At 33.9% G+C, this 21,797-nt stretch overlaps 1 protein-coding gene across 2 annotated transcripts in view; it reads left to right on the forward strand.

The window, feature by feature from the left end:
• LOC120085323 (vacuolar protein sorting-associated protein 53 A) overlaps positions 1-12,166 on the forward strand; it is a 53,628-nt gene extending 41,462 nt beyond the window's left edge. For both annotated transcript variants that reach the window (XM_039041254.1, XM_039041255.1), the window contains exons 10-25: positions 704-767; positions 996-1,181; positions 1,297-1,338; positions 1,623-1,727; positions 1,840-1,899; positions 4,389-4,466; positions 5,300-5,407; positions 5,502-5,567; positions 6,246-6,323; positions 6,401-6,534; positions 8,158-8,251; positions 8,431-8,508; positions 9,415-9,477; positions 10,192-10,260; positions 10,671-10,766; positions 11,509-12,166. In XM_039041254.1, coding sequence (XP_038897182.1) covers positions 704-767; positions 996-1,181; positions 1,297-1,338; positions 1,623-1,727; positions 1,840-1,899; positions 4,389-4,466; positions 5,300-5,407; positions 5,502-5,567; positions 6,246-6,323; positions 6,401-6,534; positions 8,158-8,251; positions 8,431-8,508; positions 9,415-9,477; positions 10,192-10,260; positions 10,671-10,766; positions 11,509-11,808 — 1,621 coding nt within the window. In that variant the 3' untranslated portion in view covers positions 11,809-12,166. The remainder of the gene's footprint in view (positions 1-703; positions 768-995; positions 1,182-1,296; positions 1,339-1,622; positions 1,728-1,839; positions 1,900-4,388; positions 4,467-5,299; positions 5,408-5,501; positions 5,568-6,245; positions 6,324-6,400; positions 6,535-8,157; positions 8,252-8,430; positions 8,509-9,414; positions 9,478-10,191; positions 10,261-10,670; positions 10,767-11,508) is intronic.
• Positions 12,167-21,797: the final 9,631 nt, after the last annotated feature.

Here is a 21,797-nt window from a genome sequence, read left to right on the forward strand (position 1 = left end):
GTTTTAATTAAATAGGTTCTTTACGTAAAAAAGGATAGTGTGACCTAGAAAATGCATAAATCCATCGATAAAATTGACAAGGATATTACATAAATTTTTTGAAATGGATAGATCAGGGAAAAGTTAAGGGGGAAAAACTCTTTGTTGAAGCAAATATTGAAGTGGTAAAGGAAAGTGTGCCAATCGGTAATCATATGCAGCATGCATCAGAATCCTTGAATTGTAGAAGTGAACTTAGTAAATCTTTGGAAAAAAAGTTTATCTTGTCAAGATATGAAAATCCCCATGGAAAGACATAAAACAGATGGATCTTTTTGTTATCAGAACCATAGACTCAACCCAATACAAACATTATATATATATATTTTTTAAATTAAAAAAACTGAATCAAGGAAGAAGACTTCCATTATCAAAAGAGAGAATTATTTAATGAGAAGATGAGCTATCCCTACACACCAACTAGTTACTTTCAAATAAAGGATCAAGGTCAAGAATTCTTCCACTTGAAAGTTAAAACAAACCAACATATACAAATAATCAATAATTTGTGTTTTCAATATAGCATAACCAAGGCGAATCGTGTACTGTGAAGTAAACTGCAGTGTTGTGTAGAAAAAGAGTCTTAGTTCTTTCTCCAGTTTTTATTTTATTTTATTTTTTTCTCAGACCTTTATTTTTTGTTGAATGGTTTTAATGATTGCAGAAAACAACTTGAGGACATCCTGGATAATTTGAAAGAAAAGCCAGATGTTGCAACATTATTGCTGGTATCTCTTTTGCTCTTCCTCCAAAAAAAAAAAAAAGGACTAATGGTTCCATGTGGGTATATCGAAGGCAATAATTTGACTTTTTGATAAAATCTATGATGGTTGTTGAACAATCACATATACTCTTTGCGAAGCCTGCATTCTAAATCCTGTCTTCTGACCTCTTGCCATTTTAATAAGTTATCTTCTCTTTTGGTTTCTACTCATCTTTATCAAACTTTTGTTTAGGCACTACAACGAACTTTGGAATTTGAAGACGAACTGGCAGAAAAGTTTGGAGGAGGTGCTCGAGGGAAGGAGAGTGGAAATGAAATTGAAGAATTTGGTAGAGAGGATAGTAATAGTCAAAATGTTTCCGACATCAGAAAAAAGTATGAGAAGAAGCTGGCCGTACATCAAGGACCAGAGAATGATGTATGTAATTTAATTTTTAAATGCGAGAATACCACATTCAATGACTATCCTTTCCTTTCTTCTTTATTCATGTAAAACTGTACTGTCTAAATGCTATTTAAATTTTGATTGACAGGAAAAGAATGGAATCAAAGATATGCCGGTGCCTGGAGCTGGGGTAATTTACCACTTAACTAATTTGTATGCAATTCAATAATGGAACGTTAGATTGTTACACAATGTAGTTGCAAGTGTACAAGAAAAAGTTTCATTGTAAACCAAACTTCCGTCATCTATTAAGATTTAAGCATTGGTATACTTTGCAAGGAGCTATTCTGCTATATAAGATAGTTCATAGGTGGCAGTTCGTTTCCTTTAAATACTGCAATATATAAATATACCCAAGATTTTGTTTCATATGGATAAAATAGCTCTTGGATATTTTCCAATATTTGTTGGCAGTTCAACTTCCGTGGAATTGTCTCTTCTTGCTTTGAACCGCACTTGACGGTGTACATAGAACTAGAAGAGAAGACATTAATGGAGAATCTGGAAAAACTTGTTCAGGTAATATCATTGATTATTTCTATATTTAGTGATGCCTCTGACCCTTATGAATATCTAATAGGTCTTATTTGATTATGCTGATCCTCAACAAATCAAATTTGCTTTATGACAGGAAGAAACATGGGACATTGATGAAGGAAGTCAGAGCAATGTTTTATCAAGTAGCATGCAGGTAATTTGTGAAACATGATCATGCTTTCTATCACTCGGATATTTGATACGAGCTGTTTGAGGACTATACGGGCTTGTATGGTCCTCTGAGGGCCAAAGTAGAAGTAATTTCTTGAACGAGCTGGGAGACTTAAGTTTGTGCTTTGTCGGTCTAATTGGTGTGTGGTTGGCAACTTTAACATCATTTGTTTCCAAGGTGAAGAGGCTCCCCAAGGGCGTGTCAATAGGTTAGTGAGAAATTTTAATGATTTTATTGAGGAGTTTGATTTGATCCCCTTTGTTGAATGACAAGTTTACTCAGGCTAATAGTAGAGGGAGAAACAGATCAACAGGTTTTTACTCTCCTCAGGTTGGTTAGAGATGTTTGGGAGGTTCGACAAATAGTGGGCCCAAGAGTCACGGATCATTGGCCTTTAATTTTATCTTCAATTATCTAGAAATGGGGCCTAGCCTCTTTCGTTTTAAGAATATATGGCTTAAGCATCCTTCTTTTAAGTCTCAGTTACCAATGTGGTGGAATTCAACTTTTGTTGGGAGATGGGGAGGGTCTTTGCTTTATGGAAAATTTGTGGTTGTTGAAAGGGGTGCGCAAAACCTGACCTAGATTAATAACGTTGATGAGAAGGAATTGAGCGTGAACCGAGTGTCGCTTTGAAAGAAGAGAGATTTCCTTTAAGTTTGATTTTGTGCAGCAACTGAATGTCTGCTTGAAAGAAGAGAGAAACTCCCTACTCTAGTGAGGTGTGTGGTATTCATGGAGCTTTGTGTTTGCCTATGACCATGTGGATGGTCAGTTGGCATCTTTACTCCCTGAGAATAATTTGTGCATTGTGCCATTTACGCATAAAAGAAGTAAGAAAAAGATGAGGTATCAATGTTACCTGTTAGGAGCTGCCCCTTTTTTGGGGATAAGGAATGTTTCCTGAAATCCATCATAGCTTCCATCCCTCATTCTTAAATTTTAGTATTTAATTTTTAATAAATTCTTAATGCTATGTGATAGTCTATGATTTATTATATTTCCAATAATTGTATGGTATTTTTAAAGTAAAAATAATGCACATTTACATAATGCACATTTCTATGGGAGGGGGTACAACACAAAATGGCTCACACCTTGTTAGATAGGACAAGGTTATCAAATCTCATGCACAAGGGGGCCTTGGTCTACGGAGTTTGGCTGATAAGAACTGTGCTCTTCTTGCTAAATGGGTTTGGAGACATTACCTTGAGGATGGGGCATTTTGGAAACAGATGGTTGAAGCAAAATATGGTTAGACTCCTCTTAAGTCTTGGCCCAGTACCATTTTCCCCAACTATATTAGGGGTCCCTGGAAAGATATTTTGGAGCATATGAATCTTATTAAAGAAAATACCAAAATCAAAGTGGGTAATGGGGAAAGCACCTCTTTTTGGTATGACAGATGGATCAGAGCCTCCACTCGCAAAGAGATTTTCCCCGGATTATTCTACCTATCCACACAAAAAAGGTCTTCCATTCTTGATTTGTGGGATCTTAGACAGGGATGGTCTCTGTATTACAAGAGAAATCTAAAGGATGAAGAGATTGAGGAGTGGCTCGATCTCATGGACAGCCTTTACAGTGTCCATCTACCCGCTGACAAGGATAAATTGATTTGGGAGCCAGACGCCAAAGGATCTTTCTCTACAAAATCTCTTACCTCTGTTCTGGGAACTGTTCTGGAATCCTCGGATCACCCCTTCCATGATGCTATATGGAATGATTTTTACCCAAAAAAGATTAAGTTCTTCATTTGGGAAGTTAGTCACAATGCCATCAACACTATTGACAGATTGCATATTCGCCTCTCCCACATGGTCCTCTCTCCCCACTGTTGCCTCATTTGTAACTCTGGCTCAGACTCATCAAGTCACCTCTTTATACACTGTCACTTCGCAGAGAGGTTTTGGAAGGAGATCTTCCTTTCTTTTGGTTGGTACACTGCCCTCCCAAAAGATTCTATTGGTGCCCTCACACTCACCGGTCATCCCTTCACAAAACAAAAGAAGAATTATGTGGATACATTTGATACGTGCTTTCTTATGGATCACTTAGAAGGAGAGAAGCAAGCGTCTCTTCAAAGATAGGGGGAGCTCTTTTGGTAGCTATTTTAATCTTATTATCTTTCATGCTATGAGTTGGAGTAAATTCACATCTTTCTTTAACACATACACCCTTTCTTCCCTTTTGACCAATTGGAGAAGTCTTATGTAATTCCGTTGGTATGGTTTTGGTCCATTTTTATAAATTTCATACATCAATGAAATTTGTTTCCTATTAAAAAAAAAAGCAGCATAGAAAAGGTATCTTGAATCTGTTTTCGAGTATAAAACAGATCACCATCCTGTAACTGGGAAAGAATTTCCCTAAGAGTATCTCTGTCCTTAATTTCCTGCTGCGAATCTTTGTCCTTGTACTCACTCTTTGCATATTCTAATTACTTTATCGTTGGCTATTCTTTTTTGCAGTTGTTTCTAATAATCAAAAGGAGCTTAAAGAGGTGTAGTGCCTTGACTAAGAACCAGACATTATTAAATTTGTTCAAGGTGCATTCTATATCCACATCAACAATTATTGTTATGGTTGATCCTGCATGTTGTACTTCACTCAGATAATTTAATCTGGGTCTATGGGGGTAGTAAAATTATACTACAACATTTTAATTAAGGCGGGAGTGTCCATTTTCTTCAAGTTTAATATGTGAAGAGTATGCTTCAAAAATAGTAATAATAATAATAAATGTTTGCTCCTGAAAGGGTTTGAGTTTTCATACGATCAAGATTATAAAACTAACTGTCGTTCCTTTATCGTAATACAAATTTCTCGGTATAAAGATCTAGGTTTGATGCTTGTATTTGGGGTAATTTAAGAATGATTCAGTAGTTTTGCTAAAGAAGATGTGAGAATGAACATTGGGTATTAATGCTTATAGATTCACATCTATTTGGAGATTGGCCATATACATAGTTTGCATGTTGTATGCCACTCTCTCATTACGAGGGCTTATTAAGCAGCATAAATTTGTATGTCAAGATCAAAATGATCTAGTAAAGATATTTGGAAAAATCCAAAAAGAACATTTTGTTCATATTGATATTTTTCATAATGATAGGGTATCTATTCCAGTTATGTCTGAATGATGGATAAACTACCCTCTGTGTGGTAGTTATCTATTTCTATCATCACGTTTTCACAAGGAAGATACTCTTTAAATAATTGCATGCCAATGAAATAGTCATTATGCAGATAAGAGTTATGTATTTCAGTTATGTACTGCAACTGTATAAAAACTATGGTCCGTTCCAAAATATGCACAGTAGCTAATGCTAACACAGTGGTTCTTTTAGAATAATCTTTATTGGACTTTTCTCATCGCCAGGTATTCCAAAGAGTGCTAAAAGCTTATGCTAACAAACTTTTTGCAAGACTTCCCAAGGGTGGCACGGGATTTGTTGCAGCAGCCACTGGCATGGATGGACAAATAAAGGTGCTTAAAGAGCAATATTGAGTTTCTTTTCCTTCATTAAGAATTACATTTATTTTTTTATTATATTCTAAATGCGTGTGAAAGTTGTGAACAGACTTCTGACAAGGATGAAAAAGTTATCTGTTACATAGTCAATTCAGCTGAATATTGCCACAAGACTGTAAGTTGCCTTTTGGATAGTTTCATTTTACCTTGTTATTGGTTCTCGATTATTCTTTTTGGTAATTTACTTGTCTGGTGGACACTAACTGTAACATTTTTTTTCTTTTTTCAAAAAAGGATTTAAAGAAAGCAATTTATCAATAATGAAAGCATGATTCACTCTAAGTTAAGAAGATGGCATTGCATCATTCAAACTTGACGGACAATTGTTAACCGAGAATCCCTCCTAATTATTGCACAAACAAGCTAGGGAAATACCTGATTGAAGATTTTTTTATTAGGATATTTGGAACTTCATTGCTAAGAACCGAGAATTAGCTAACAAAACAGATATACTAACTAGTTGATTTGTCAAGCCTTTTTTTCCATCTTTAGATGCATGTACTGGAAAACTAAATTATACCTTTCCTGCATTGGCTGGACACAGATTTTTTTAGTGGTCATGAACATGATCATCATTGTACTTCGTGGCTATCATCTTAATCAATATATTTATAGTGGTTGAAAAATAAATATTTTTCTGTTTTTATTTTCTTGAGGGATATATTGCTTGAATAGCTGACCCATTAGAATGAAAAACTATATATCTGATTAAGAATTCATTCTAAATTTTGTCTTTCAGTAACATCAAGTTATTTATTCATTATTATTATGTTTTTGTGGTGGGGGCGTTCAGTCTGGTGAATTGGCTGAAAGTGTGCAAAAGATAATTGATTCTCAACTAGTGGATGCGGTAGATATGTCAGAGGTGCAGGTATGGTATTCATTACCTAACTGCAGTGGAGGATAACTTTTTTTCAATTGAATTCCATAGCATGTACTGTTCTGCAGGATGAATTCTCGGCAGTAATAACAAAAGCGTTGGTCACCTTGGTGCATGGTCTGGAAACTAAATTTGATTCAGAAATGGCAGCAATGACTCGCGTTCCATGGGGTACTCTTGAAAGTGTTGGTGATCAATCAGAGTATGTCCCCTTTCCCCCTTCTTTATCACTCAATTTAAAATCAAGAAGCTTCCCTAAGAGACAAATTGTTGAAAATAAGTGAAGATAAAGAATACATCGAAAATAGAAGTAGTTCGTAGTTCCTGAATGACTCTCTTACCTGTTAGGATCTCTACAATGCTTTTATGGTTATTATTATTTTCGATAGGAAACAATTTTATTGATTTAATAGGCAGGCCTGAAAACCTCTCTTTCCTGTCAGTGAGGACCTCCCCGATGATTTTTTTTAATGCATGTGGACAAACTAATGGGCAGTCTGGTTCTATAAGATTAAAGATTTTAAAATCGTTGGATATTTTTAGAATAAAAGTAATGTCTAATGAGAAACAATGTGGAATTGAGATACGTGAAAGATTACAAAAAGGCATATAAAAAGACCGCCCAAACAAGGAGCCACACTAGCTAACTTTAGAAAAAATGACTCTAATCTAGAAGAATCAGACCTACCGAATAATTACAGTACTGTTGGTAACCAAGGTGTAAAGAGAAGCATTAAACCTAGCTAAAGACCAAACCTAAACTTAAATATCTCAACTCATAAAAATCAAAATATTTCAATCAAGCCAAGTGCTCCCAAAAAAAGATAGGGATGTTCTTTTTCCTCTTGTGGACTGGCCTGAACAGGGAAAGAGAATCTCCCCAGGGGAAGGGGGAATATGGTCCTCATCTCTTTTCCCGCCCCATTTGACACAAGTGAAAACTAAATTTCCCTTTAAATGGGGATTTCATTTGACCATTAAATTAAAAAATTTCTACAAAAAGTCATTTAATTGAGATTTTTATGTAAATAAATAAATAAATAACACTAAATGGGAAACAATCCTTCACAGAGAATCTCTGTCCAGATCCCCACAAACATCCCTACTCCAAATGAATTGTCCCATATTCCCAAAAAAAGTGGATACAAAAAACCTCTGAATCATAGAATGACGACCTTCATTGTGAGCTGAAAAAACTCCTGCACAGCTCCAAAAAGTGATCCCAAAGCAAAGCAAGCTGACGTCTCCAAAGGAAATTAGCAATAATCCCGGCTCCATATTTGCCAAGAAGCATGCGTCTCATTAACAATATTGCCGACAATTCAACTTTTTCATGGCCTTAAGTTCTTCTGACATGAACATTGGAAGCATTCTACCCTTGCTCATGGCATCCACCTTTTCATTTATTACAAATTGGAAAAAGAAATTTAGTCATATTTGCAATAAAATATATAAAAATCTCGTGCCATTTAGAATCCCCGTATTCCACATTGTTGTGTTTAAAACTTTATTTTATTTCTAAATTATTTTTTAATTTTTAATGCACCCACATCCTTTTGAATTTGTCCCGAGTGCCTGTGTCCACATCCATATTTCTTGTCATTTCATATTTCTGGAAGAATGCTGTATCCTCTCCTTCCTTTGTAATTTTTTTTGGTGCTCATTGTTCAATACACTCATTCTCATCCAAAAAAATGTAAGTTGCCTTGGAAGGTGTTTAGTTGGGCACTGGAGCTGTCACCGATTAAGAATTATCTGACTTTCAAGTTTATTAGTAATTGGAACATTAATCGTTAGTCTTGTTTGCACCCCCACCCGATTTCAGGTATGTCAATGGCATTAATATGATTCTCACAACCAGCATTCCCGTACTTGGCAGACTTCTTTCACCTCTTTACTTCCAGTTCTTCTTGGACAAGGTGATCATTGATAGGATGGTTCCTTTTATTTTACAGTTTGCAGTCGTGTTATAGTCAACCTTACTATTTAGTTTTCAGCATCATCCTGTTCAATTACCTTTATAATGTCCCTTTTGTGTGTTTTTTACTTTTCTCTATATTATTGCTTGTATGCCAATGCCTTCGCCCATTTCTTTCAGCTTGCATCATCTCTTGGTCCGCGCTTCTATGCCAACATCTTCAAGTGCAAGCAAATATCAGAAACGGGAGCCCAACAAGTATTACAAGCTTGATCCTTTGTGTACTGTTTTTACCCTCTGGGAAATAAGTTTTTATTGTCAACCTAAGTTTTAGAATGCCCATAACAACCAATATATGCCTACGCCTGATGAATGATTTCTTTGTGCACATTTGTCTTCTTTCTCATTCATTTAAAGAATAACTAAATAAACTTAAAACTTCCATATCAATACCCGTAAAAATAATTGATATAACTTATGTGCCAAAGCGACATACTTAAAAGATTTGAATAGTCTTGATGACTAAATGTAGTGTAGGGTTAGTTGTTTATCCTATGAAAACAGTTGAGGTGTGCGGAGGTGAGCCTGGACACTCGTGGGTATAAAAAATTGAAACTTCATTTTGGAATTGCTTAGACCCCATTTTATAACCGTTTGGTTTTTGAAAATTAAACTTATAAAAACTATTCCACTCATAAGTTCTATATTTTGTTGTTCATTTCAACTCATATTTTAAAAAACTTTAAGTATTAGTTTTCAAAACCTTGTTTTTGTTTTTAGAATTTAACCCGGAGTTCAAGTGTCTGAATGAAAACTATAATAGAGAAATTGGGAGGAACATAAATTTCAAAGACCAGATACTAAAACCAAAATCATTATCAAACAGCCCTAGTTTCTAGTAAATGAAATATCGTTGTTGCAGAAAGAACCTTAACACTATATATTTATGTACATGCCTGTGATGTTATGTGCATTAGAAAAATGGAAACAAATCTGCACAGGCCATAGATGATTAAAGACGCCAAACTAAATGTGATAGACTATTCATTTGGCCATTTCTCCACAAATTCATCATTTAGTGATTTATATAAGAACTGAATGCTGATAGAAAGATCTGGGTTTGATTTTGATATATCATAAGTAACAGTTGAAATGCTTGTACAGATGTTGTTGGACACTCAAGCTGTGAAAACAATTCTTCTTGACATTCCTTCCCTTGGTCGACAGGTACGTTCAGAATCACAATAACTAACCTGGCACTGCTCTCAAGTCATCTTTTAATGTGTCTATACTGTTTCCCATTCTGGAATTTTCTTTTTATCAGAAACAAAAGAAACTTGGGCGGCTGCAGACTTTCTTAGGAAATGTCAATTAAGAATCAGACCCATCACAGCAGAAACTTTAATTAAGAACTTACAAACAACAACACAGAAACCTCGATCCCATTTGAAACCATGAATTGTACAAGATCGCATGAGAAATCAAAAGAATTTAACTTATCTGAAAAAGTTAAAAGGTCTTTCTTTCCTTCCATCTGTTGAGGCATTTGACCTTGATACTCTTGCCGTGCTTTAAACCACAAACCTATTCCAGATTTCCTTCCTCGTTTTCATGGTTTCATATTATCTTGGGCATGTAATATTACAACTAATTTGCTAGTTTCTCCAATTTTCAAGGCTTTGCATTTTTTAAAAGATGCGCTTAAAGTAGCAGGCTCTTTAAGTACTCGTTCTATGCCATTACTTCAATTTTATTGAGATGACTTTTGAACCATGATTTGTGTAGTTAACTGAACTTTCAAGTTACTGACGATTGTTTTTTCCACAATTATTATTATTGTCGCCATCATCATCATTAAATACATCTAAAAATAGACTTCTTTCTCATAAAGGTTCGATGAATTTTCTTACCGACTAGTTCATTTTTGTGGTTATTTCTCAGACTTCAGGTGCCACTAGCTATTCAAAATTTGTAAGTCGTGAGATGAGCAAAGCTGAAGCTCTTTTAAAGGTTTGTAATCAAGGCGCAACGTCCTTGTTGGTATTTTTTTCCATTCTCTAAAGCCAAATTTTATCCCAAGTTAGAGGTCAGGAAAATTTTGAAAAGGCTATATCCCATTAGGATCAACTTAAAACAGGAGGGAATTTTAGTGATGGAAGCCGTTAGGGGAATTATCAAGAGACACACTCTTGACCTTTATCCTTACGATTCTCCTACTTTTATTGGTCTAAATTTCTCAAAGAACTGCTATTATTGGAGCTGTTAAAATGATAATCCTGGAGTCTTCTGTTAAATCTGATTGGAGCTGGTTGATACAATACAAACAATTCTCTAACTGCGTTGGCACGGTCAAACAAAGGTCTCAAGTCAACTAAAGTTTCCCCTAAATATCCTGACAGTTATCTTTATTTTCTGCACAGGTTATACTTTCCCCCATCGATTCTGTGGCAGATACGTATCGTGCTCTACTGCCGGAAGGAACCCCGATGGAGTTCCAGCGAATTCTGGAACTTAAGGTTACATTTTTGCTTCTCTTTTATTCCTATTTCACAAAGTTTTACCTAAAATGTGGACAGTTCACAACTTATGCACTTTGTACACTGCACATTAACGTTGACCATGACCAACAAATAAGACGATCATGTTACCGTTATATGAGTCATAAATTATACTTGGGAGATTGGAATATCTATTACCTGTCAAAGAAATTGACCATGATACAGCATGTAAAAACCACGCTCATGATACACCATGACTCATTTCACTCATGTATATATTTTTCTCAAAAAAAAAAAAAAAAATTCTAGTCTTTTTTTTCTTTAGTTTTTTTTTTTTTTGAAACATCTCCTAGTCTAGTTGGAAATGAGTCTCGTGAATAGAGTTACGACCCAACTACAGGCCTCTAATCATGTGACCAAGTTCATATTCCTGCAAATTGACAAATAAAGATCCAGCAAGAAATTCAATCTCGCTGCATTTGGATGAAATGAATGTGTTATTAGCTGGAATATGTTAAATAAATGGCTCTATCAATTTCTGAAGGGTTCCTATCGTCGGATTAGTTTCCAGGCCAAGGTCAAGGTCAAGCTCAATATTTTCTCTAGAAAAGTTACACTCCATGTAGTAAAGCACGTTGATGCATTTGCTCCATGTTTTGTGCATATATTTATTGCACTCGCCACGTTTCAAATAAAAAATATAGGCTTGTGAAACAGCTGTGCCTTTTGTGTTGCATTAATCACGTTATGGCACATGTAGGGATTTAAGAAAGCTGATCAGCAAAGCATACTGGATGATTTCAACAAACACGGACCAGGGATCACGCAGCCTTCAGTTTCATCACCTTCGGCTCCACCTGTTGTCTCCAGCACCCCTCCAGCTCCTACAGTTACCAGTCCTTCTACAGTCGGGCTTATGGCATCCAGGGAGGATGTCCTTACTCGAGCAGCTGCGCTAGGACGAGGAGCTGCCACTACTGGATTCAAAAGATTCTTGGCTCTTACTGAAGCTGCAAAAGACAGGAAAGATGGACCTTTCAGAAAACTTTTCAACCCTTGAAAGGGAAGGAATGCTCGGTAATATGCTGCTCCTAATCGTATTGAACTGTACTGATATTGCATGTATTATTTTCTGGTCCTCTCTATAGTATATAGTTTGCAAATCCCCGTTTGTTACATAGAAAACTACTACAAATCCCACTCAATTTTGAAGGTTTTGGGTTTCTTTTTTCCTACTTTTTAATTCTTTTAGTGGCAATTCTTCTAGTGACATGGAGAAATGTGTCGGGATTAATATGATATTTTGAGAATGCAGAATTTGAAGCTGAGATTCTTTCCGAATTTCAACTGATTTAGTCCACAAAAGTTTTAGAAGTCGTCCTATTTTAGAACATTGTCAATGATCTCTCATTTTTACCTTTCTTTTGCGTCAAGAAATTTCATGTGAATCTGGAACCTTCTAATATTGCATTCCCGTTGACCCTCATCATTGGGCTGGGTTGGCACGACCGTAGAGAACAGTGTCGGACGTTAGGGGGAGCACAAATTCATGTAAAGTTAAATTTAGTCTAACTTGTCTGTTACTATGGACAATTTTTTATACTACAATTCATTGTTTGCCATAAAAGAAACATCTAAAAATTGTGTAGAACCTATGAATTAAGATATTGTACTATCTTTACCTTTCAAAATAGGAGTGCAGGGAGTACATATGAAGGAAGAGTTAGAAATTTTCTCATATTGTCTCTTAATTTTAAAAAGTGTTCTCATCTCATAACCTTAATGTTGAACAAAATTCAATAAATTAAATGTCAATTATATATTTAAAAATTAAAAGACTAGACTCTATTTCCTTAAAAAAGAAAAAAATTAAATTTGTAATTTAACCGTGATTAAATATAAGTTTAAATGCATTCATATATATAATTCAAGTTTTTCAAAATATTACCATATATCATTACAGAGTTAATCATCATAGAACGAAATTTGAAAATAATCTTTTAGAAAAATTACAGTAGAATCAGTTTCTTTTTTCTTTTTGAAATTCTTCAAAAGAATTTAAAGAATAAAAAGATACAAATCACTAGATCAGATCTAGTGGCAAAAAACAGTATTAGAATAAACTCAAGTCATGAGTTATTTAAGATTTCATTTACTATTTAATTATCTTGCAGCCAAAAATAGTATCATTGGTTTTGAGATATTGTCGGAAATAATCTTTTTTAAGTTTTCACATTACAAAATTAATACCAATAATTTTTCAGTCCATCTTATTCGAGATTGACCACCGAGATTTAGTTAAAAAAATATTTTTTTCTAATTTATCGATTGTTTTGAATTTTCTCGATACACATTGTTAGATTATACACTGAGATTTAGCAATGTTAATTTTGTATGTAATCTTCCTAAATCTTGTACTAAATCTAATATCTTTTCAAATTTTTTCCAAATTTCTTATACCAAGTCTTATATCTTTTGAATTTTTTTCTCAATTTAGTTTTTTTTTACTAAATATTATATCAAATTATTTCATAATTTTAAGTTCTCACAATTATATGAAAGTTCAAGGTCTAAGTGTATCCAAATAAAATATAATAGAAGTCAGAAGAGTTGATTCAACTATGAAAATTCAGAGTTTAAATTATACACTTATAAAAATCCAAGATTTAAATTAGTACAATTATTGATTTAGGGTTTAAATTGATACAATCTCCAAAATTAAAGATTTAAATTGATTCAATTATTAGATTAGAATAAAATGAGAGGATATAAATTGTTTTACCCAAATAAATAAATAAACATCTAACTTCGATAATTCAAGCAATATGCCTTTCTTATCCATAGATCCAATGCTAATTTATTAAAGTATAATTTTACATCTAGGGAGACTGAAGGCTGATCTCCATAGCTACTACTTCTAGTCATGGCCCTACCTCAAAATCCCTGATACATGTCATCTTGCTTATGAAAAAAATTCGTCATGAATCCAAGGCAATTATTTCCCCATGTTGTCCCCTGCACAAAAGCAGATTGTCACCAAATCTACAAGAACATCGAACTTAAACTTTTGAAAAGGAACCCTTATCATCTCCTTAACATGGTGTCACCCTCTTGAGGTTGAAAAGCTCAACCAGCCTTTACGAATGCATACTTATTCTTTAAAGCATGTATACTTGAATGCATAGTAACATGTAGATAAATTGCTATATGAATATACATAAATAGTTTTACAAGTTTTACAACATTCTTTCATACATGGCATGCATTTGGAAAACATGAACTCATAGTTTGCTTGGAAAAATTACTTTGTAAAATAGCTAGCATGAGAATAATCCTTTTTAAAATCATGGATTCTATAAAAATCATTACAAATACTTAGTCACTCACAACTTTAGGGTTACTCCTTAAAGGTTGATATGCTTCTAGCAATGGTGTCAATCCCGTGGACACAATAACACATATTTAGCTACTAGCAATGGTATCCCTTTTGAGACTAACTCTTAATTAAGCTTGTGTTTAGCCTTCCCTAGAAGACTTTCAATCAAATGCATACCTGGCTATAGGTTGAGTACTTAGAAATTTTCTTAAGGTTTAGGTTCTTGCTATGCGGATAACACACCTCACCAACGCATTCCCACAATGCATCCAATACTTACTCTAAGTGTTCCTTCAGCCGCACATAGTCATTCTCATAAGCATCTATGCGTCCTAGTCTTCAATGCATGCCTTCTTAGGCCAAACATAAGGTTAAACGCAAAGGAATGCTCAGCCTTTCGTTTGCTCGTGTGCCTATTTTGAGCTACTTGCTTACTCAACCCAAGCAGTTGCCTGTTTGTTCACAGAATTCAAGATTCGACTTTCGAATTACTTCATCAGTAATTCAAATTCTAAAGCTTATCTTAAGCAACTTCCTTCTACAAACTTGTTTAGAATTGTCTTAGTAAGCTTACTTTAAAATTTCAGGTTAAAATTTCTTGTGGTTCGTCCTGGAGCCTAAATTCTTCATCGAAAGCTCAGATTCACTCGGGAACTGAACCTCTTGTCACTTTCTTCCTTCTCCGGCCTTATTCCGATGAGATTTTCTTCCAGTAGCCCGGTCTCTGAAACTAGACTCATAGATATTTCTAACGACACCAAGAACTCTCAATTTGTATAGAGGAATTGTTCAAACTAACCTTTTGAAGTTCATCCTCCATTTTATACTACCACCCACCGTCTTTCATGAATTCTTATCATGACACCTCCACCTCAAGTGGGCCTAATTTACGAGATTAAGACAGTTGGTGCCCCTAATTAATAATTTTATGCTGATTACTTCACCTACTATCAACACATGTCTTCAACTAGGTTCAACGCACACCATAGTTCTCATGCAAGCCAACTCTAACGCATGTGCCTTGTGCCTTGGCCTCCTCTTGGCTTCAATCATCATCGCAACTCTAGCCCTTTCAACTTTGCAAGGCCTGACCAATGCAAGCCCTACTCATTGCATGCCAAGCTTGATCATCGTACACTCAGCCATCGCCCAAGCCACTGCTTGCTTTAACACTCGAGGCTTGTCTTGCTATGCTCTACACCTCAACACACAGCCTTGCCATCGCTTCCCCTTGCGTACGTGTGCTAGGTTGAACACTCAGTCCCGAGCCAACGCCACAGCCCCATCAGCCATGTGTCCTCTCTTTGGCAACACTCAACACCCTCCTACCGCACGCATACTAACCTCACAAGACTTGATTGTCGTATGCCTTGTCTATGCATAAGGTTGCAAGCGTTCAACATGGCCCCTTTTGGTGCGTGCATTCCAATGCCTAGCTTCTCCTCGCTTGGCCACACTTGGCTTCCTTAAGAGCTCAACTAACCTCAAAAGTAAAGCGAACGTCCATGGCTCACCCCCAATGCCCATCATAAGGCCAACTCATCGGCTACACACTAACAAGACTTAGCCAATTTCTAGCTTCACCCAAGAGCCAAACTTCCAAACTTAAACATTTCTTCCAACTCTTCTCCCACTTCCCTACAATTAGACATTAGTTCTCACATTAACCTACTCACCATACTGGTCTCAGTAGTAAACATACAGAAGTAGGGAAATTAGGGTTCATATTTTACAATTCGTTATTCCTTTGTGGAGGTCAGACACGATGACCATGTTTAGGTCCTCTCCAATGCAAATTTTAAGGTGTTGCATAAAATATGACCATGAAGAATCAGACTCTTTGTCGACTATCCCATATGCAAGTGGATATAGTTGGTTATATTACCATCAAAACATAGGCACCAACATGACATCTTTGTATTTGCCTTTCAATGTTGATACATCTGAAGCAATTGAATTCTCCAACGAAAGCGCGTGAATGCATGCCAATGAAATTCGTTTTGAAAACTTGAAAAACAGAGAAAATACATAGAATATGTGCAAGATAAAAATTAATTATACAACATACTATCGAGAAATGATAAGAATACCTTTTGAAGACCGCCTTCAACAAAATCCATCTTCTTGCATCGATCTCATGAACAGACATGAACTCAAGACTTCTTCCAATTCCCACGAACAGTCAGAACACTAAGTGAGACACTATCACTTGGTTTCTTCTCCATTCTCCTAAAAAATATCAAGGATGGTGAGATCCTTATTTGGAAGGGATTTACAGAGAACATGAGGATAAAGATAAAGTTTTCTTAATGTGAATGTGTGGAAAATGAGATGGAGGATGAATTACAACTTCCCTTCATCAATATGTCTCGGGAGTTATTCTCATTTATTTAATATGTGTGTGTTTGATTGTGTGTATTATTTAATATATAATTAAACAAATATTAATTAATTAATAATTAGTCAAATAATTATTTATCATATATTTAATTTAATTTGAATCATATTCAAATAATATCCTCTCACATAACCTATAGTTTTTATATGAATCTCATTCGTTTTAAATTTAACCTACAGATTTATATAAATCTCATTCATATAAATAATATTTGAATCTTATTCAAATATTTACTTTTCTTATATAACCTATAATTTTAATACGAATCTCATCTACATTAATTTTAACATATAGTTCTATATTAATCATATTCATCTAAATGATATTTGAATCTTATTCAAATATTTATGTCTCTTATCAAATAAAGTATACTTTTGAATCAAATTCAAAATTAACTTTATACCATAATGTATCTATATACATTTTATTAATTGTATCTCATAGAAGTGTGAACGTTTTGGTTCGGTCCGATTTTGACCAAAATCAATGATGGAACCGAGGTGCTCAATTTATAAGAAAGAAGAACCGTGAAAAACTTGCATCCATTGGTTTCGGTTTTGTTAACTGAACCAACCTGATCCAGTTCAGATCAGTTCGATTCGTTTTTTAAACAATTTTTTTAATACTTCCTCCTCTGGCTACTGCTTTTATCCCATCTAACTTCACCGCTTCTTTTTCCTTTTTGTCTCAAATACAATCCATCCAACTTCTAAATCCTGAAATTCAATACGGATCCAAATCCAGTACTTAAAAAGTTTTTTTTTAAAAAAAAAACTTTTGTTTAAGTGGACTAAATTCGATCTCTACTGGCGAAATGGAGCTTCGAAATTGGAAGGAAACTCGGATGGTTGTGGCTGAGTGATGAAGTTGAAGGTTTGGCCGTGGAGGCGTGAAGTGAAGATGAAGGCTTTCCGTAAAAAAGAGAAGATGGAGATTAAGAAAAGGTGAAGGTCTGGTCGTGGAGTGGAGACTGCGAGAGGAGAAGAGAGGCGTCGAGCAGTTGAAGATGAAAAGCAGCGTATATCTCTCTTCTTTTAGGGTTTCTTTTTGTTTTCAAATTATTTAAGGAGAAACAAAAGTTTTGGGTTGGACCGTAAGTTGAACTAGGAGAGTTTTTGGGTTGAGCAGAAGTGATGTTGTTTGTATTTTGCTCTAAAGTCTCGTACTTTATTAGTTGATTAATGTAATTATTAATTATGCAATATTAATTTATCCATTAATAAAAAAAAATCCAAAGTTATCATATGTAGTATTGAACAGTATGTAGTTGACATAGAAGGTGAATCAAATCATGTTCAAGAGATAACTTAAAAGGTCTTTAATATGTGGATACTGTTGAATGCCTTTATCCTGATGACCCTGTGGATACGAATATGGAGACATGTGAGTGGGGATATTATATAAAAAAATTTGTATAAGATCGGACTGTGAGATATTTAATCTCTCTTTGTAAATCCGTTAATTGATGAGATTAATGTTTCATATGATCATGTGTGACTCGATCTTAATCCTGATCGATTTATGAACTCCAGTTTGTGAGGTCAGTCATTTGATTTGCATCAGTGTGAGTGGTCCAAGTTACTGACTCAATAAGCCTACCATTTTGAGGATTTGATGAAATGGGGAGTTGAGAACATAACTTCACGATAGAATTCGCTTCTTCCCGCATAGGATAAGTAGATGAGTAGTCCCTTAAGTGTTGATTTCGGGTCTTAAGCAGGGGTCGCACCCTCTCACTAGCTCGAGAGGGACTTAGTTTATGGTTGGATCATGAACAAATTGTTCACTAGAGGAATTGGTGATACTTCGAGAAAAAGCTAGAATTACAAGGGTGAAATGAACATTTGACCCAACTGTAACTATGAACAACCCATAAAGAATTGACTTGCTTATATTGATTGTATCCATGGGCACAACTTATCCTGCAATGCATAAGAGTTCAGCTATATGTTTATAGTGGTTCGTCTTGTAGATAATGAATGAAGGTTAATTTAATTAAAGAGTTTAACTCATTAATCTTGGATCATTGGAGCTTATAATTTATAGGTTCATAAGGTCCCCTGTTAGCTCACCACGAACCAACGAGGATCAACTATGTTGAAAGAAAATTTGAAATGTTCAAATTTTGTAAGGAAAAATATTAATTGTATCGGATACAATTAATTACATGATTTATTATAAAGTTTATTTGAATGAGATACAAATCATAACTTTATAATATGGAGAATTATTTTATTTGAATATGATTCAAATAATTAATTATTACTCAGACAAGATCCATATAAATAAATAAATCATTTAATTTGAATAAGAGATAACGGGATAATTAACTTGAATAAGATTCAAATAATTAATTATTTATTTGGATGGGTACCATACAAATAGGTTAATTGATTTAAATAAAAATTGAATTAAATAATCAGAGGGAGAATTAATTAATTTATTTGAATTGGATTCAAATAATTGATTGTTTAATTTGGATGAAATTCAAATTAAAGATTATGTAGAAGATAAATATTTAAATATTTTAAACCATTTAATATGAGATATTATTTAGGTAGATATTTATTAATATTGGATATTGTTAAATATTTAATTTAAAATCTATGCAAAAAGTTGTCCCAAAAAGATTATGAGTAACCTATAAATAAAGCTTTTGGAAGCCCTCATAGAACACAATAATTGTTGGGTTTTATGCCGTAGATAGTAAATGTAAATAATTGGTCATCATCAATAAAGAGTTATCGGTGTTGTTTCAATAAGTGTTATTGATTGTTTTGTATTTCTTTTGTCTTAATAACCCTAAATATAAACTAACATCCTAGGTTGTCTTATGAATCAATGTTTAAGATACAACCTAAAGGGTCTATAGTATAGGGATAAGACTGGGTGCCTTATCCTGATGATACTATGGATACGACCCACTTTGTATTAGATACAAATGCAATAATCCAACGCGTTCGTGCATGTGACATGCAAGTAGGATATCCTATGCAATGAGTTTTCATAAAACCGAATCGCAAAATAGTAACCACTAGATATAATACCGTTGACTATTTAGGTTTTTATTTCAATAGGATGACCTAGGCAACTTAGTCTTAATCTTGAGTGTATTATAAACTTTTGTTCATGAGGGATTGTTCTTTGATTTCTATGGATGGAAGTGGCAGTTCGCCACTCAATAAGCCTACCATTTTGGGGACAAGAGTAAGGGGGAGCTGGAAACATAATGATACAAGATGGATTTCACTCTTTCCCGACTTTAGGGTAAGTAAATGATTGTTCCTTTACATAGTGTCTCCAGGACTTGAAAAAGTGGCCCTACTCTCTCATTGGCTCGAGAGAGATTTTTGTTTAATGGTTAGACCATAACATGTTGTTCATTAGAAGAGCAATGGTACTTAAGGATACAGAGGTAACCCATGGGTAAAATGGTAATTTAACCCAACTAGTATTACGAACACTCGTGAAGAACTAACTTGATGTCATTGGTCTATATCCATGGACGCATAAATATATTTGCTTGAGAAGAATGCACTGTGGGTCTTTGGTGGAGTGTACCCACAGTTAACGAATATTGATTAATTTGGTTAATGAGTTTAGCTAATTAATCTCGAATTGTTGGAGCTTCTAATATGTAGGTCTATGGGGTTCCCTTCCTAGGTCGTAAAGGGAATTTATGTAACTATATCTTGAATTTGAAATATTCAAATTCACTTAGGGAAATAATATAATCTATAATGAATATAAAGTTTATAGTTTAATCTTTATAATATAAATTTAATTTTGGATATGATTCAAAATTAATTTTTAGGAGAATTAAATATTTGAAGGAGTCAACTATTAATATGAATTAGATTCATATGAGAACTATAGATTAAAAATTAATATGTATTTGATGCACATTAAAACTATAAGTTAGGAGAGAAATACAATTGAATATGGTTCAAATGTAGACTAAATTAAATATTTGATATTTAATTTGCTAGCTATTTAATTCGAGAATTAAATATTATTCAATTTGATTTAATTAAATCATTGAATTAAAATATAGGTTATGTGAGAGATGTTTCATTTAAATATGATTTAAATGAAATCATTAATTAGATAAGATTTAGTTAATAATTAATTTTAATTAATTAAGTTAATTAAATAAAATTTAATTAATTATTCATTTTAATTAATTTAATTAATTAAACAGATAACTCCCACATAGGGGAGTTATCTAAATTGTGGGTGATCCCATGTTCCTCTCTCTTTTGATCAAAAGAGACTTTTTTATCACATAGAACACAACATACAGAACAGTTCTATAATTTTTTTTTCCCCTCTCAAATTCTCCTTCTCCAATCTCAATTAGAATTGGTTCCCACAAACCAATTTTACCTCAAAAATTTTCAAAGAATAGGATTGTACTCTCTTGGTAGTGTTCGTCAAATCCCAATTGGTGAATTGGATTTTCATTTGGTTCTACGAAGGTAAAGTTTCAATCCCTTTTTTTGTAAAATAAAAATTAAATTGCATGTTTAACCTAGCATAATTTTGCAATAGGCTGTATTTTTGTTAATCTCTGTAATTTTTCTAAATTTCCCAGTGTAGGGATATTTCAGAAATCCGAAATCAACAACGAGTTTGGTTCTGTGATTTCCACTATGATAGGGCTTTCATCCCTTCACTAATAATCTCTATGATTATTTTGAAACTGTTCCTTGAGAAATTCTCCCAATTTTTTTAGAAAAGTTATGAATGATTATTTTGAAACTCTCTTTAGAAATTCTCCCAATTTTTTTATAAAAGTTATGAAAAAATTCTTCTTCTATATTCTCTTTGAGTTATGAAAAAATTCTTCTTCTATATTCTCTTTGAGTTATGAAAAAATTCTTCTTCTATATGAATTAAAAATCAAGAATGGTGGGTTGCTCTTAAAATAAATATATGAGATGTATGTATTTCTAAATGCAGTTTGCAAAGTTGATTGTTTATGAATATTTGGGCATTAGATTTTAAAGTTTTGATTAAATCAATTATAAAACTCGTAAGGGTTAGGTTTTTCTGGTATATTTTTCATTTATTTTGATTAAAAAAAAAGTTGTGTAAAATTTGAAAAAATCGTGTATTTTTTCGAATTAAAGAAATCTGGAAAATCTGGAAAATTGAAAATTTGGAAATTCTGCTATTGTATGTCATAGTTTGTGCGTCATTAAATCTGCTGGAAAATTTAAATTCTGCCATCTTGCCACCGTACTTCATCTAAAGTGCGTCATTGAAGCTACAC

Source organism: Benincasa hispida, chromosome 9, assembly GCF_009727055.1.
Source record: "Benincasa hispida cultivar B227 chromosome 9, ASM972705v1, whole genome shotgun sequence".
Classification (NCBI taxonomy): Eukaryota; Viridiplantae; Streptophyta; class Magnoliopsida; order Cucurbitales; family Cucurbitaceae; genus Benincasa; species Benincasa hispida.